The sequence below is a fragment of the Ovis aries genome, chromosome 1, assembly GCF_016772045.2.
Source record: "Ovis aries strain OAR_USU_Benz2616 breed Rambouillet chromosome 1, ARS-UI_Ramb_v3.0, whole genome shotgun sequence".
Lineage (NCBI taxonomy): Eukaryota > Metazoa > Chordata > Mammalia > Artiodactyla > Bovidae > Ovis > Ovis aries.
Genome location: NC_056054.1, coordinates 246212779 through 246229027, shown reverse-complemented (window position 1 = coordinate 246229027; position 16249 = coordinate 246212779). Strand labels below are relative to the sequence as shown.

Genomic DNA, 16249 nt, shown 5'->3' with positions numbered 1-16249 from the left:
AAGGTCAAGACTAAAGGGCTAACAGTCTAATCATTGTTAAACTAGTTTTCATTCATTTTCTTTTCGATAGATCATTACCAAAGGCTCTGGTTAATTTTTTGATATCTTTCCCTTCAATTCTGAAGTTTTGAAATAGACATTCTTGTTAAGAAGCCTATAATAACTGAATGTGTTTATCTCCCAGCCCCCTTGCCTCCCATCTTTTTTCCAAAAGGACCACAGTGGGAGGGACAAAGAAAAGGAATTAAGAAGGACAAAAAGAAAGCATTTGGTGGGTGATTATGTAACAGTAGAGGATAAAAAAGTGAGAAAAAGGGAAAAGGTGAAAATTTTTTTGTGAGCTTTATACAGGTAGATGATAATGAACATTGCAGTGTGGTATGAAGGAGATTCAGTGACATTTTATCTTTTTCTTTGTATCCCATTTCACATATTAAGAAAAGAAAATTCCGGACTTCAATCAGTTGCAGTTATCTCCATCATTAAAAGCATTTATATATTAAAATGGATTTCATTGCTTTGTTTGGACCCTTGGTTTCCATCTCCAAATGGTTTCAAGAGTTCACAGTCCACTAGTAAGTGAACATTCTCAAGAAATCAGGATGCATGGAAGACAGTGACAAACCACTGGCTGCTCCAAAGCCAGCCTTTAGATTAATCTAAGTTAATTTGCTTCATTTAATGTATTTACTTTTTATTCCCCTCTCCAGACAGTACCACTGATGGTTAATGATAAATAACTGAACACAAAAGGCTGTATTCTGCTTCAAAACACATGTCACAGCAGGTGCTTCAGTGCCATGCCTCACAAACAAAATGGGGATGTAAGAAAGCTTAAGTGTGATCCCTTTCTAGGTAGCCATCTAAACTCTGTCTAAAATGACTGAAACAGAAACTCAGCAATAAAATGAAAACCCAAACTGGCAGGCTTTCTCATTGGTGGTTGAAGATCTCTGATTTCCAACATTGAATAGTTTCCTAAATAGCATTCCTTAGCATGCCACTGTTCTATGTGATGTTGATGGAAATTCTGTACTAATCATTCAGGAAAAGGTGGGTTTGAGCATGTTAAGCAGGACTGCTATTTACAGAAATTTTTAGAATCTTTCATTTATAAGTGAGCATTGTAAACTTTTGAGAGGGAAGCTTTTCTCAAACTTACCTAACCACATGCCCCATCCCCAGCTCCTCAGTGGGACATCCATGATCTTTCCATGGATGTTTGAGTTCCATAGATCTGTTTTCTGATACACCTGGAATGCCATGCCCTGTTATCTAGAGTTAGAATTTATTCATTACATTTCCAGTAAAAGGAAACCAGGGTGTCCAGTTCAATTTCCATTCTTCCCTGAACTTTTCTCTAGCTATTTCTACCCTGCAAAAGGTGTCAGATTTGCAAAGTTGTTGCTATACTTAGTGTTTTCTTCACCATCTTGGAACATTTGCAAGCTGTTTCTGAGTCACCATCTCTCAAACAGGTCAGCAGCTGGGGCACAGCTGGGAGAGTAAAACTGTTCTCCCTAAACTAAACTAGGTAGAAAAGCTCTGGGCCAACACTGGGGAGTTCTTGTTTGCTTTCTTCTTCTTCTTCTTTTTTTAAGAACAATAAGGAGTTACAAATTTAATCCATCAAGAGGCATAGTTAGTTTTGATAGCTAGTCTAGTCAAGGCTATGGTTTTTCCAGTAGTCATGTATGGATGTGAGAGTTGGACTGTGAAGAAGGCTGAACGCTGAAGAATTGATGCTTTTGAACCGTGGTGTTGGAGAAGACTCTTGAGAGTCCCTTGGACTGCAAGGAGATCCAACCAATTCATTCTGAAAGAGATCAGCCCTGGGATTTCTTTTGGAAGGAATGATGCTAAAGCTGAAACTCCAGTACTTTGGCCACCTCATGCGAAGAGTTGACTCATTGGAAAAGACTCTGATGCTGGGAGGGATTGTGGGCAGGAGGAGAAGGGGACGACAGAGGATGAGATGGCTGGATGGCATCACTGACTCAATGGGTGTGAGTCTGAGTGAACTCTGGGAGTTGGTGATGGACAGGGAGGCCTGGCGTGCTGTGATTCATGGGGTCACAAAAAGTCGGACACGACTGAGCAACTGAACTGAACTGAACATCCACTGATGACAAGATAGTCATTGAAGAAAACTGATAGAAAGGAGTTAAGCAAATTTCCGTTTTTTTATTTGGTTGTTTGTTTCTAAGTTAAGGTGAGCTGCACAGTGGTGAGCTTAGCTGGCAGTTAGGGGCCCAGGCTTCTAGCCCCCACTTTGCAGTAGCCCAATTGAATGACATTTGCAGTAATAGCCCTCAGCTATGGAATGCTCATTAATTCCTAGGTAGTGTGTTGGTCACATTATCCAGTCATTAACTTTTTCAGTCATTATTTTTCAGTTTTCGCAACAATCCATCAGCGTAAGTTGTGTTATACCTATTCTACAAGTGAGGATCTAGTGAGACTCAAAGAGAAGAGATGAGTCCAAAGTCACACAGCGAGCAAGCTACAGAGCTAGAATTTGAATGCATGACTCATGGATTTCAAAGATGATGTTTTAACAGAAACAGACTCACAAACTTAGAGAACAAATTTTTGGTTGCCAGGGGGAAGGAGTGGGGAAGGGATAGTTAGGAAGTTTGGGATCAACATGTACACATTGCTATATATAAAATGGATAACCAATAAGGACCTACTGTATAGCACAGGGAATTCTGCTCAATTTTACGTGGCAGCCTGGATGGGAAATAAGTTTAGGGGAGGATGGATACATGTATATGTATGACAGTATCCTTTACTCTCCATCTAAAACTATCACAACATTGTTAATAGGCCATAATCCAATACAAAATAAAAAGTTAATAAAAAACAAAGATGATATTCTTTCTGCTGGTCTCTCACTCAGCCTTTAAATGTTGAAAAGAATGTACATTGCTTGATAAGCTATTTGGGTTGCAGTCTCCTTGTCTGTAAAATGAATTGAGGAAAATAGATTGACTGGTTTCTGAGGTCCTAACCATATGGAAAATACTGTATTATCATTAATGACAACAACAATAACAGCTGACACTTCTTGAACAGATACCATGTACCAGACACTATTCAAAGTGCTGCTTATATATTATTATTCCCACTTTACAGATGAGGAAACTGAGGCAACTGTGGCACAGAGAGGTTTCCAACCACACTTGTGGCTTCTCAGCAGTAGCCAAGATTCTTATCGTGGGGTCCTGGGGTTAGTGAAGAGCAAACTAGAGCAAATGTCTCAACCCAAGGTTGAGACAGAGCAGCTGTATAAACCCCCAAACATAAATAAAATGCATGGCTGCTCTCAGGTGGCTGAACCACTGACATGTCAGAAAGTATCTGTATAGAAACGTAACTTTAGTGTTACAAATTTCTTTAGACTCCTAAATTTCAGGGGTTTCTCAGGGTCTTAGAAACCCTCCCTGCCTTTCACTCCCTTTTCCATCTCCTTTTCATTTTAGTTTATCTTCTGAGGGGAATATCAGAACTTACAAATATTCCTGAAAGAATTTATAATCTATTTCTGGCAAATCTTCCAGAACTATTTTTTTTTTTTTTTTGCCAGCTGATGAGAGCAACACATACTAGATGGTATTTTGGGAAAAAATGTTAACACTTATAATCTATTTTTCAAACTTTAATTTACTTGGGATACTGGAGATGTTAGTCATTTCACTACTTTGTGGAGAAATAAACTGGGTTCCATTAGAATAAAATATAGAACATGTGTTTCCAGGTAAGGAAAATACCACTGAGGACCCAGCGTTGACTTTTTCTGCTGATCTGAGATAAAATGTTCAGAGTATGTCTTAAATATCTGTTGGCCCAGTTCTGGATCCATTCATTTATTTCTCTGAAGTTATTGATGACTTAATAACCTGGTTATGAAAGGCCATCAATAAATGAGGAGAAATAAATGAGTTAGTCCACTATGTGCTCTGCTTGTTCACTGGGGGTTGAAGATAAATGTTCCAAGGGAAGGCCAGCCTTTGCAGCCACCCAGGAACATGAGAAGTATCTGATGAGGCAGCACAGAGGGCAAGCGCCTGGGAGGGCCCAGATGGGCAGAGGACAGCAGGTAGCATCAATTTACCTAGATTATTCTGAAGCTGAGATCCGATCACACCCCAGGACAATGGATGTGAGCAGTCATCAGAAAAATCTGGAACATGGTGATATTTTCTTTATTGCTAGTAATATATCTTCTCTCCTGAGTTCTTGGATGCCAGAAGTGGCACACATGTTGGAACAAGCAGAGGATCCAGAAACTGAAGACCAAGATTTGAGTTCTCTGACTGTCTCCCATTCAATAATAATGATACACTTTCCAACTCTGAGCCTCATGTTTCACAGCTGTAAATGGGAACTGGAGATTCAAGGGCATTGAATCTTAGCTTTTATTTGCCCTTGATACTTCTAAGAGGCACAGTGTTTGATATATGTGCAATTTCAGGTTCCTTTAATATCCTCTATTTCTGGGAAAATGCACAAATGACCGGGGGCATTTGATCTCTTTCCTTTTTCTCCTTAAACAAGGGAATAGATCGGGAAGTGGAGGAACACAGTAGGGAGTGAGTAGTTGTCTTTTAAGTGACCCCTCTAGCAACACCCTAGAGAGGAAGCAAGAGGAAAATTATGAAGGTACTCTTTGTTTTATGCTTATTTGGATCCCTGAGAGAAAACAAAAGGCTCTGGCAAGAAATCTTTGAAAACCAGACACTGAAGCAGGAGGGGATTGTTTGCTGTATTAACCTTAGTGAGAAAGAACTAAGCCAATGTAAATACATTCCTCTATCAATATTCAAACGAGGGACCTTTGCTAAGTGAACCAGATGAACCTCTGCTCTGGGCTAATCTTATGGGATTGCTCCTCACTTCATGGGGATTCAGCGGATTAAGAGAGAAGATTTTCCTTTCTATTTCTCAAGATTTCGTATTCAATACTAAAGTCAATGGAGGTTGTACAGAATGATGACAATGACAGGTAATTATCATAATAAGTCTGTAGGGTTCCTTATGGTTCCAGAGCACTTTTTCCAGTAGTAAGTGTGAATGGAATTTGATAGCAGTACTTTTGCCCTACCATCTCCCCCAGTTTGGAATGTATTCATGTGATAATTTCAAATTTATTGCCTTGATTTTATGATAATCAAGGAGAGGACTAGAGTCTGTGTCCCTAAAGGGAAAGATTTCTGGGTTCTAAAGAGGGTGGGCATATACAGTTGAGGGGAAAAAGGAAATTTTGTTTTCAAATTTATGTTTTAAAAAGTAAAATTAATTCTTAGCCTCCACATAGAAAGTATTTTATGCAAACATTTCTACCTTTCCCACACCATGATAAATTCATAAATGTTCCCAAGAAGGTATAGTCAGAAAATGCATGCTTAGGGAGAAAAAAAAATGAAGGAAACAATCAGACAAGGATGAATAAAACTGCCAGGAGGAAACTTAGACAACACAGATATATGACCAGATGGGCTAAACTCATGGTTTCACTACCACAAAAAAAGGATGGGGACTGCTTCAAAAATAATTTTGTCTGTACAAAGGATTCAAGTTAATTCAGTGAAAATGAATTGTTTGGCTCAGGTAAATATAATACTTTGGTGATTTAAAAATATATATTCACAAACTCTTTGGTACTATTCCTTTAAAAGATGGAGACTTTCTCCCTTGCAGTGTGATCAGGGGCAAGTGGCTTATTTTTCTGAAACTGTTGTATTCTCTGTGAGATGTGGATGCAATACCTACCTCATAGGGCTTCCATGAGAAGCCTTATGTAGCATAGTGCTTCACAAATTGTCCAATAAACAGTAGACATGAGTTAAAAAAAATGGAGACTAATTTCCCTTCCTATTGAGTGTGGACCATACTTAGTGACTCATTTTTAATCAATAGAATGGAGCAGACGGGATGGTGATATCCAAGAGCAGGTCATAAAAAGGCATTGTGGGTTCCTCCTTGCTGTCTGTCTTGAAGCACTGGAGGGAAGTCAGCTGCCATATCGTGAGGACACTCAAGCAGCTCTGTGGAGAGCTCTATATGGTAAGGGTCTGAGTCTCCGTGAAGAGTTAGCAAGGAACTGAGGCCTCTTGCCAACATGGCAGTGGATCCTTCAGCCCCAGGCGAGCCTTCAGATGACTAACTCTGGCTGAAATCCTGACTGCAACCTCAGGAGAGACCCTGCACCAGAAACACTCAGCTAATTTGCTCTCAAATTCCTGACCCATAGAAACTGTGAGGTAATAAATGTTTGTTATTTCAAGCAACTAATTTTTGGGACAATTTATTGTGCAGCAGTAGAAGCCTGATACAACTACATACTACTAATAGAATTATAAGTTCTACATGTAAAAGGCACTGGAGTTGAAAAGGTACTTTGGAACAAGAAGATCCTAGCTCATGCTATCCCCCAATGACAGAACTCCAAATCACAAACACCATAGCAAGGATAAGGGTCTTACATTTAGACTTGTGATTTGAGTGCTGGGAAAGATTGAAGGTAGGAAGATAAGGGGATGACAGAGGATGAGATGGTTGGATGGCATCACTGACTCTATGGACATGAGTTTGAGTAAGCTCCAGGAATTGGTGATGGACAGGGAAGCCTGTTGGACGTGACTGAGCAACTGAACTGAACTGAACAGAGTGTTATATTTTTGCCTGAAAACGAAATGAAACAGAACAATGTTTCCCTGAACAAAACTATTTTCAAAATACATAATGGCTGATAGAATAACTGGTACCATAAATATGTAATAGAGTTCAGGCAGCAAAGGACTGTGATCCTTGAAAGAAGCAAAACAAATGAAATGAGCCCTATCTTCTTCTTTTGTTCTTCCAGGAGGCCCTTTCCCAGTGGTAGGTAGTGTGAAGAGGTAGAGTCCAAGCAGAGAACAATGCAAGCTGAGAACAACAGTTTCATGAGCTGTGGAACCAGAAGCTGAGTTTGGGTATTGTTGCAGTGGCTGGAATTTTTATGTTGTCTTGGGAAAGTTGGTTTAATTCTTGGAACTCCAATTTCATCCTTTATAAAATAGGGTTTAGGACTTCCCTGGTGGTCAAGTGATTAAGAATCCATCTGCCAACACAGGGGACATAAGTTTGATCCCTGGTCCAGAAAGATCCCACATGATGTTGGGCAACTAAGCACTTGTGCCACAACTACTGAGCCCCTCTGAAGTAACTATAAAAGCCCACAGGCCCTAAAGCCCATGCTCTGCAATAAAAGAAGCCACTGCGAAGAGAAGCCTGCGCTCTGCAACTAGAGATTAGCCCCTGCTTGCCACAACTAGTGAAAGCCCATGCAGCGACAAAGATCCGGTGCAGCCATAACTAACCAAATAAAAGCTTTATTCTTAAAAAAGTGAGGTTTATCATATGTATGTTGATTGGTCAAGTTAGAGATTAATTGTGATTTTATACATGGTGCCTAATCACTAAATAGTAGCTACCATCTTCTGCTCCCTCTTCCTTGTTATTATTTTTGCTTTCTAAAGCATGAAATTATAGAATCTGCAGGTAAGACATATATGTATATACGTGGAATTTAGTCTTACTCAGTAAAAATAGTAGTGGGTAGGTTGTACTCTTTTCAGTGTATAAGCATGAGTAAGTAAAATCAAGATAAATTCAGTGTTGGCCCCAGAAAAACCCAAGATACTTACTCTGAAACAGTCATTTACCTTTTTCTCATAGAACTATTAGTTGCAATAACATTAAAAACAAATAAACAAACAAAAACTCTCATGTGGATCAGATCAATTTTAGAGGCTTCTGAAACCAGGGATCAAACCCGGGTCTCCCGCATTGTAGACAGACGCTTTACCGTCTGAGCCACCAGGGAGGTCTCCCACATTGTGGATTCTTTGTCAGCTGAGCTGCAAGGAAAGCCCAAGATTACTAGAGTGGGTAGCCTTATCCCTTCTCCAGGGATAAGGAATTGAACTGGGGTCTACTGCATTGTAGATGGATTCTTTCCCAACTGAGCTATCAGGAAAGCCCTTTTAGTTCAGTTCAGTCGCTCAGTCACGTCCGACTCTTTGAGACCCCATGAATCGCAGCACGCCAGGCCTCCCTGTCCATCACCAACTCCCAGAGTTCACCCAAACTCATGTCTACTGAGTTAGTGATGCCCTTTAGAGGCTAGCATTTTATTTCTGAAATATTCGTTGGTATGTACCATGGGATTCCCTTTCTATGAGGCCAACTCCAATAGCAAGTATGAAAAAATATTGATGATTGTTAAATCTGAGGGACATACTTGTGGGAATCTTTATTCTGTTTCCTATAAGTTTGTTAGAAATACTAGAAAATATTTACAAGGTAAAATTAAATATTACTTAATGACTAGATGACCCTACCATCTGTTAATGAATCTCTTTCCTTCCTGAACCTACTTGTATTTCCAGTCTTGTAACTCCAGATGACTCTGAGTACTAAGTGTGAATTGTGCAGAAGAACAAGTACTTTTATTCTTCTCCAAATGAGCTTTTTCAGATTTAAGGGTGTTCTAGGTTATGGTTTTCTGGGATTTGGCACACAGGTCTTTGTTCACCTGATTCACATGCTCCATATTTTTAAAGACACTTTGTTGTAGCCCTTTGTTGTGCTAGTCATTTCTGCTGGAGAAATCCTGATTCTTTTAAACTCCCTCTGCTCATTGAAGCTGCCTTTCTCTGGACTTTTCTCAGCTCTGCTTTGACTTCCTTAAGCTACAGTGACAAGAACTGATCTACCCAGGTTACACACAAGCATAAATGACAACCAAAATCAGAATTTCAATGAAGGGATTTTTCAGAAGCAAAAATAAAATTGGAAGTTAGCCTTAAGAGAGCACATAGAGGCATAAGCAGAGTGTTAAAAATAAAGTTATATTTGAAAAGAAAATTAACTTCCTTGTTAATTGTAGACAGTTAATTGTTAATCAGTTGACAGGGTTTCCTCAGTGGTAAAGTATCCACCTGCCAAAGCAGGAGTTGTGGGATCAATCCCTGGGAAGGGAAGATCCCCTGGAGAAGGGAATGGCTACCCACTCCAGTATTCTTGCCTGGGGAATCCCATGGACAGAGGGGCCTGGAGGGCTATCGTCCATGGGGTCGCGAAAGAGTCAGATAATTTAGCAACTAAATAACAACAACAGTTGGCAGAGCTGGAAATGGAAGAAAAATGAGTTTTTAAAAAAGTTGGTTTAAGTTCCAAACCTGCAAGTTTTTGCTTCCAAGACACCTAGAATGAAATGAACCCGCCACCATGGCCAGTGATCTGGCCCCTCTTGGTCTCTCCCACTCCTCCCCCGTTTGCTTCCGCCTTGCTCCCTCAGCTCCAGCCACGCGGTATGCCTGCGGTGTATGGAGCACACCGTAGCTCACTGTGACGTCATCCTGCCGTTCCCTCTGCCTGGCCCGTTTACCCAGAGCCTACGTGCACATCTCACTTCTGCACATTGTTCAGGTGTCTAACCAAAGGCCACTTCCTCAGAAAGAAAGCCAGCCATGGCCTCTCCTCTGTTGTTCTCCATCCTCTTCCCTGCTCTGTTGTTATTATTCTCTGAACTGACAGTGTATAGAGGTTTACCACTGTCTTCTCTGTGTCCCCCACTAGAGTGTAAGCTCTGTGAGGGTGAAGACTTTGAATTGGTAACTGATGCATCCTCCTCACACTTAGATGCCTGCCTGACATGGGTGGCCTGTACGAATGAATGAATGAATGAATGAATGAACAGAGGCATGCATGTCTATTAAGAGTGGAAGTTCTGGAACCAGATCACCTGGGTTTGAATTTTACCTCTTCTCACTATGTGTCCTTCAGCAAGTTATTTATATTCTCTGTGTACAGTTTCCTTATTTAAAATACAAACATAATAACAGCACCTACCCATTGGATAACCTCAGATATGCAGATGACACCACCCTTATGGTAGAAAGTGAAGAGGAACTAAAAAGCCTCTTGACGAAAGTGAAAGAGGAGAGTGAAAAAGTTGGCTTAAAGCTCAACATTCAGAAAGCTAAGATCATGGCATCTGGTCCCATCACTTCATGGGAAATAGATGGGAAACAGTGGAAACAGTGTCAGACTTTATTTTTTTGGGCTCCAAAATCACTGCAGATGGTGACTGCAGCCATGAGATGAAAAGACGCTAACTCTTTGGAAGGAAAGTTATGACCAACCTAGATAGCATATTGAAAAGCAGAGACATTACTTTGCCAACAAAGGTCCGTCTAGTCAAGACTATGGTTTTTCCAGTAGTCATGTATGGATGTGAGAGTTGGACTGTGAAGAAAGCTGAGCACTGAAGAATTGATGCTTTTGAACTGTGGTGTTGGAGAAGACTCTTGAGAGTCCCTTGGACTGCAAGGAGAGCCAACCAGTCCATTCTAAAGGAGATCGGTCCTGGGTGTTCTTTGGAAGGAGTGATGCTAAAGCTGAAACTCTAGTACTTTGACCACCTCATGCGAAGAGTTGTCTCATTGGAAAAGACCCTGATGCTGGGAGGGATTGGGGGCAGGAGGAGAAGGGGACGACAGAGGATGAGATGGCTGGATGGCATCACCGACTCGATGGACATGAGTTTGAGTGAACTCTGGGAGTTGGTGATGGACAGGGAGGCCTGGTGTGCTGCGATTCATGGGGTCACAAAGAGTCAGACACGACTGAGCAACTGAACTGAACTGATACGTTTATCTGGGTAAATGAGTTAACACAGCTGAAGTATTAATATTCAGAAGTGTTAACAACAATAGTTAGCACTCTACAAATATTAGGATGACCATGAAAGATAGCAAGCAGGAAAAAGAGAAGCAATAGTGGTGGCCCTTCTTGGGTAGCAGGAATTTTCTATTGAACTAAGATGACAGGCATGGTGCTCCAACGAGTCCCTTTCTGTAAGGCTTGTGATGCCAAGGACACAGCATCAAGTACAAGGAAAACTTCCTGTCAAGGGGGAAAGTTTGTCTGAGGGTGTTTTTATTTTTATTTTTTTACATTTAAGAGAAATAAATTTCACAGTTGCAATACCTTTCATTTCTTGAAGTGGCACATTTGCATACAGTGTATATTTAAAGTTTAATATCTGCATGTGGAACATGCTTTTTAAAACTTCTGGGTTTGTAATGGGTAAGAACGTAATACCATTCACACTTCCAAGGTGTGACAGGGCAAAAAGGAAAATCGTGACATGGGGGCGGGGGAGGGTGGGGGTGGGGTAGTCGCAGCTGCAAGTTCATGCTTTCCAAAGGCTATTTTACTCTCCAGAAACAGAGAAAGAGGAAATTCCTTCAAGGATATGTACATGTCATTACATATGCTTATTACTGATTTTGAGAGTGATCAAAATTATGATCAGTAATTGCCATAATTATCTGAAAATTTTAGCTTCTGGTAAGTTAAGAATAAGGCAAGCTTCCCTGGTGGCTCAGCGGTAAAGAATCCACCTGCCAATGCAGGAGATGCGGGTTTGTTCCCTGGGTTGGGAAAAATCCCTTGGAGAAGGAAATAGCACCCCACTCCAGTATTCTGCCCTGGGAAATCCCATGGACAGAGGAGCCTAGCGAGCTACAGTCAATGGGGTTGCAAAAGAGCTGGACATGACTGAGCAACTGAACAAAAACTAAGAATAAAGTCTTTTTTTCAGAAGTTGACCAGTGCAAAGATACCTGTTAACGCAAGGCCAATGTAATAAAATGCAAACTGAGTGGAAAAATACAGTCCTCCTGAGACTTAAGTTTACGCTCTATAGTCAGAGCAACAGATGCTGATGATAAGCAAAGAGCTGTCAGGAAAAATGAGGGCCTAGAGGTTTTTGACACATGGTTTGAAAAGTCCCCCAAATCCCCTTTGTCCAGGCTAAATGGCAGCTGCACGGGCACTGCGGTTTGTTACTTGTTGCCTGAGCCCACTGTTTCCTGTACTTGACATTGAAAATAAAAATTACTGCAAAGTGTGATGAAAACCTTTATCTGAAATGTAGTTATCTTAGTAGTCAATCAGCATGAATAAGAACAATTCCAGGACACTTCTTAAAATTAAAACTATTTTTAAGCAGCAGAAGAGCAGTAGAAACCGTGCAAATTACATGGAAATTAGACAGCTCCTTACGTGTCCTCTACAGGAAGCCTCAAGTGAGAAAATTCTTTTAAAGCATTGTGGTCTGTGAAGCTTTGTACAGCTTGGGGAGTGAGTGTAATTTTTTAAGTATAATAACTTAGTATATTGCTGATTATTACTTCCTTTCCCCCCTCTTTGTCTACCAACGAGCTTACCTGTGGCTCAACTTTAGCAAGTATATAGGACCTTATGATCTTTTATTTATGATTTTTTATTTTTTTACTTCTCTGGTTTTCATCTTCCTGCTTTTATACATTTTTTAAACTGAATTTTAAAATTCTTAAAAATATTTCACTATTATTTTATCATATGTGGTGGTATAAGCTGCTTCGTCAAATTGTTTATGAGATAAGATGGGTTTAATGAGATTAAGTTAAGTAGTCTTCATAAATATAATTTCACTTGATTGTTTTAACAACCTGGAGAAGTAGACATTATTATCATTTGCGTTATATAGATAGGAAAGTTAAGATTCAAAGATGTAAAAAGCTTTCTGAAGATCAAATACCATGTACTTTTCACTGTTGTTTAGTCGCCAAGTCATGTTTGACTCTTTTGCAACCCCATGTAGCCTGCCAGGCTCCTCTGTCCATGCAATTTCCTAGGCAAGAATACTGGAATCGATTGCCGTTTTCTTCTCCAGGGGATCTTACTGACCCAGGGATCGAACCCACGTCTTCTGCACTGGCAGTTGGATTCTTTGTCACTCAGCTACTGGGGTACAATTTTTACTGTATTATGTGGTATATCTCATTTCTCTAAGAACAACAAAAAGTACTTTCAACTGATTAAAAGTATTTCCAGGTAAGTCCAGTGGTAAGGACTCCATGCTTCCCCTGAGGGACAAGGTTTCAATCCCTGGATGGGGAACTAAGATCCTTCAGGCCTCATAGTGTGGCCAATAACTAGATAAATAAATACATAAAGGTAACACTTCAGATGATACAGATAAGTAAAACTATAAAGAAATAAGAACTGCAAGATACATCAAAGGATATGAAACAGACCCTGAATAAATGAGAAAACATGCTGTGTCTCAGCATAGCAACACTTACTCTCATAAAATGTCAATTCTTGTATGTGTTTTATCATTTCTTTTTTCAAGAATATTAATTTGTATTGGTCTGTATGTTGAGAATGAAGTAATGATAGAGGCAGAATACAGACAATAAAATTAAACAAATAAAAAAAAATAAATAAATAAAAGTATTTCCAGGTAAGAATTATTACTAAATTAATGGTGTAAATGAGCAAAAATAAAATACATTTAAATTATAAAAGATAAAATTTAAGCTAGCAGATAATCTTACCAATAATTACATGTAACTATAAAGTATTAGGCAGTTAGTTAGAAGAAGATGAAGAATTTTCTTTGATCAATTTTCTTATTGTATCACTTTTCTTTTAAAGAAAAAGATATAGGAGAAGGACAAAACTCAGATAAAAGCTTTGCTTGAAAGTAGGAGAAGGGATTAGTTGACCTGCATGAGATAAAATGCTTTGTGAAAATCCTAACCAGGAGCCCTTCCTGACGACTCATTATAGCCCACCAGTGTAAGGAGACAGTTTTGATCACCTTTCGAAGGCCAATACTCTGGCCCTAATCCCAGTGTGCCGACACCCCTGCTGGGCTCAGTCCTGCAGTTAGGTGTCTTTTCTGGGCAATAAAGTCAGTGAAAACAGCACCAGCCTGACCTTGGAACACATGTGGCAAAAGAAATTCAAAGTGCACATGAGCCGGATCATTGCCAACTTAATTTTCCAGCCCTTACTGTAGAGCATAACATCCTTCCTTCTTTGTGTGAACCAGGAAAGCGGCAGCATCTTGCCTGGCAGCACTAACCAGCTATGTCTCATTGATGTAATGGTAGGAAGAAAACACGAGATCAAAGCGATGGATTCTTTTCAAATTCAGATAGGATCAGGACACGATTCATTAAGCAGCATCACTTATTTATGATGTTATTCTACCTGTGATTTCAGGTCTGTCTACCTGCAATTTCAGCAAAAGGTGCAACATGGCTACACAGTTGTTAACTTTGGGTACTAAGTGAAAAACAACGAAAGCGAAATTGCCAATGATAGACTTTACTCTGATGTTAGATTCAAGTCCAGAGTTTGGAGACTACACTTCTCTTACTTGAGGCAACAGCATGTTGTCCTGAACTATTTTCCCTTAGGATTTTCAGGCTGTGCTTTTGCTGATTTTTAATGTTTCTGTATTTCTGTATACCTCAACCTGATAAATGAGAAGTCACGCAGGAGAAGCAGGCCCATCTGTTTTGTACAGCACATGTGTTGAATGTGCATCAAATCAATTTCACTGAAATGACCATAGCAAGCAAGCTGCTGGGCAGGGATTTGAACTCCAGGCTGCCTGATTCCAAGAGCCATGCTTTTGCTCCCATATATTGCACTTTCCAGGCTTCCTGAGGCCGCAAAGAGGGCACAAGTGTCTGCTGGTGATACAAAGCAGACTAGAGGTGATACAAAGGTTATAGATACCCTGAATTCCCACGTATTTTATAGTCATCTGATTTGTTTTATCTGAGGAAACAGCCCTCTTTAGAATGGGGCTTCCTGGCTATGAAACAGAACAGCTCAGGTTGTTGTTCTCTATGCCTCTGCTTTTTTGACTTGCCTGGTGTGAGGAGGGTTCCTCCTTCTGATCTTCATCCAGGTCTACACCAACCCTGTTAAAGAGAAGAGAGAACTGGTAAGGGTCTTGTGTAGATGAGACGAGACAGTCTCTTAGGTCAGACCACCTGAACCAAAGAGAGTACGAATCAGAGGACGGGTTTGGCAGAAAACCCTCGTACCTCTCTGTGAATCCAGGGAACATCAAATAGATTTATGGGAAAAGGAGAGCTCGCACAGCTGGGCCTCTGTACGGCTGGCGGAATGGAGCACCAACAGCTGTTCCCCACTGCTGTCTTTCCCAGCAAGAGAATCTGGGAGCGAAGCCCTCAGGGAAAGACCTCCAGGGCCCCCAAACAGGGCTCCTGGAGGGAGGGCCACCTGCCTCTCTGGCAGGACTCACTGACCACACTGCTTCGGAGATGTGGGGACCCGGGCTGCAGCAGGCTTCCAAGGACAGAAACAAACAACAAAAAAGGTTTTTTTAGTTGCTTTACAATATTGTATTTAGGGGAACATCTGATCTTTCGTCCAGATGCTCATGGAGGCTGGCAAGTAGGGAGGATCCAGGTTTGTGGGACTTATACGATTTAGGGGGCTCTCTTTACGCAAATTAATGCAAAAATACAAATACAAAATGAGGTATGAAAGTGACTCTTGACAAAGAGAAAATAAATTGTAACACAATAAATAATTTAAAAATCTGTGCAACAGACATCTTGAAATCTATAAGATGTATAATGTTCTAATTAATTTACTGTCTGATACACCTCTAAAATAACTTTTCCTCCTGAGTTTTGCCTGTATACTTTCTTACTCTGTTTACATGATATAATGACATCATATAAGAGAGAACGGGAAGATAAGGTCGTCTTTCCTCCAGCAAGACTGATGGAAATTATTAATAATTGGGAGTCATTATGGCATGCTTCCTTACACAGACACACTTGCTGTGTGCAATACCGCTAAAGATTAATACCCTGAAAAGAAAAGATTTCTGATAAATTTCCCTTCAGGCGATTCTCATCAACACTACTATCCAGTGCATTTATCAGTGTAAGTGCTGCATTACTGAATATAAGTATTCTTGAATTTCCATTCTGACGGCACATTGATGAGAACGGAATCCTCCACTTGGAATTTTACACATCTCACAACCGGAAGAGTTTTCCACAGACTAGCTCCTGGCTCAGGGCATTTCAAGCCTTGTTTTTCCTCCACTAACCGTACAGTCGCGAAGCCAGGTACCATAGAGCACGTTCCACTGGGGCTCAGCCTCGTGGCTCTGTTCCTGTGAGCGGTCCCTGCAGAAGGACCAGCAGTGACTTGCCCTTCACAGAGTGACAGCAGACCACGAAACCCCACTGAGGATAAGCTGAGTGTCCGCCCGATTCAGTTTTCCCTTGGTCAGACCCCCAGACGCCCAGGCCACACCAGAGCCATCTGACCGGGGCGAAGTGAGCCTGAGAGGAAACGGTAGTAG

At 40.6% G+C, this 16249-nt stretch overlaps 1 protein-coding gene across 2 annotated transcripts in view; it reads right to left on the bottom strand.

The window, feature by feature from the left end:
• SLC9A9 (solute carrier family 9 member A9) overlaps positions 1 to 16249 on the bottom strand; it is a 652914-nt gene that overhangs the window by 121180 nt on the left and 515485 nt on the right. For both annotated transcript variants that reach the window (XM_004003282.5, XM_042235926.2), the window contains exon 13: positions 14771 to 14822. In XM_004003282.5, coding sequence (XP_004003331.2) covers positions 14771 to 14822 — 52 coding nt within the window. The remainder of the gene's footprint in view (positions 1 to 14770; positions 14823 to 16249) is intronic.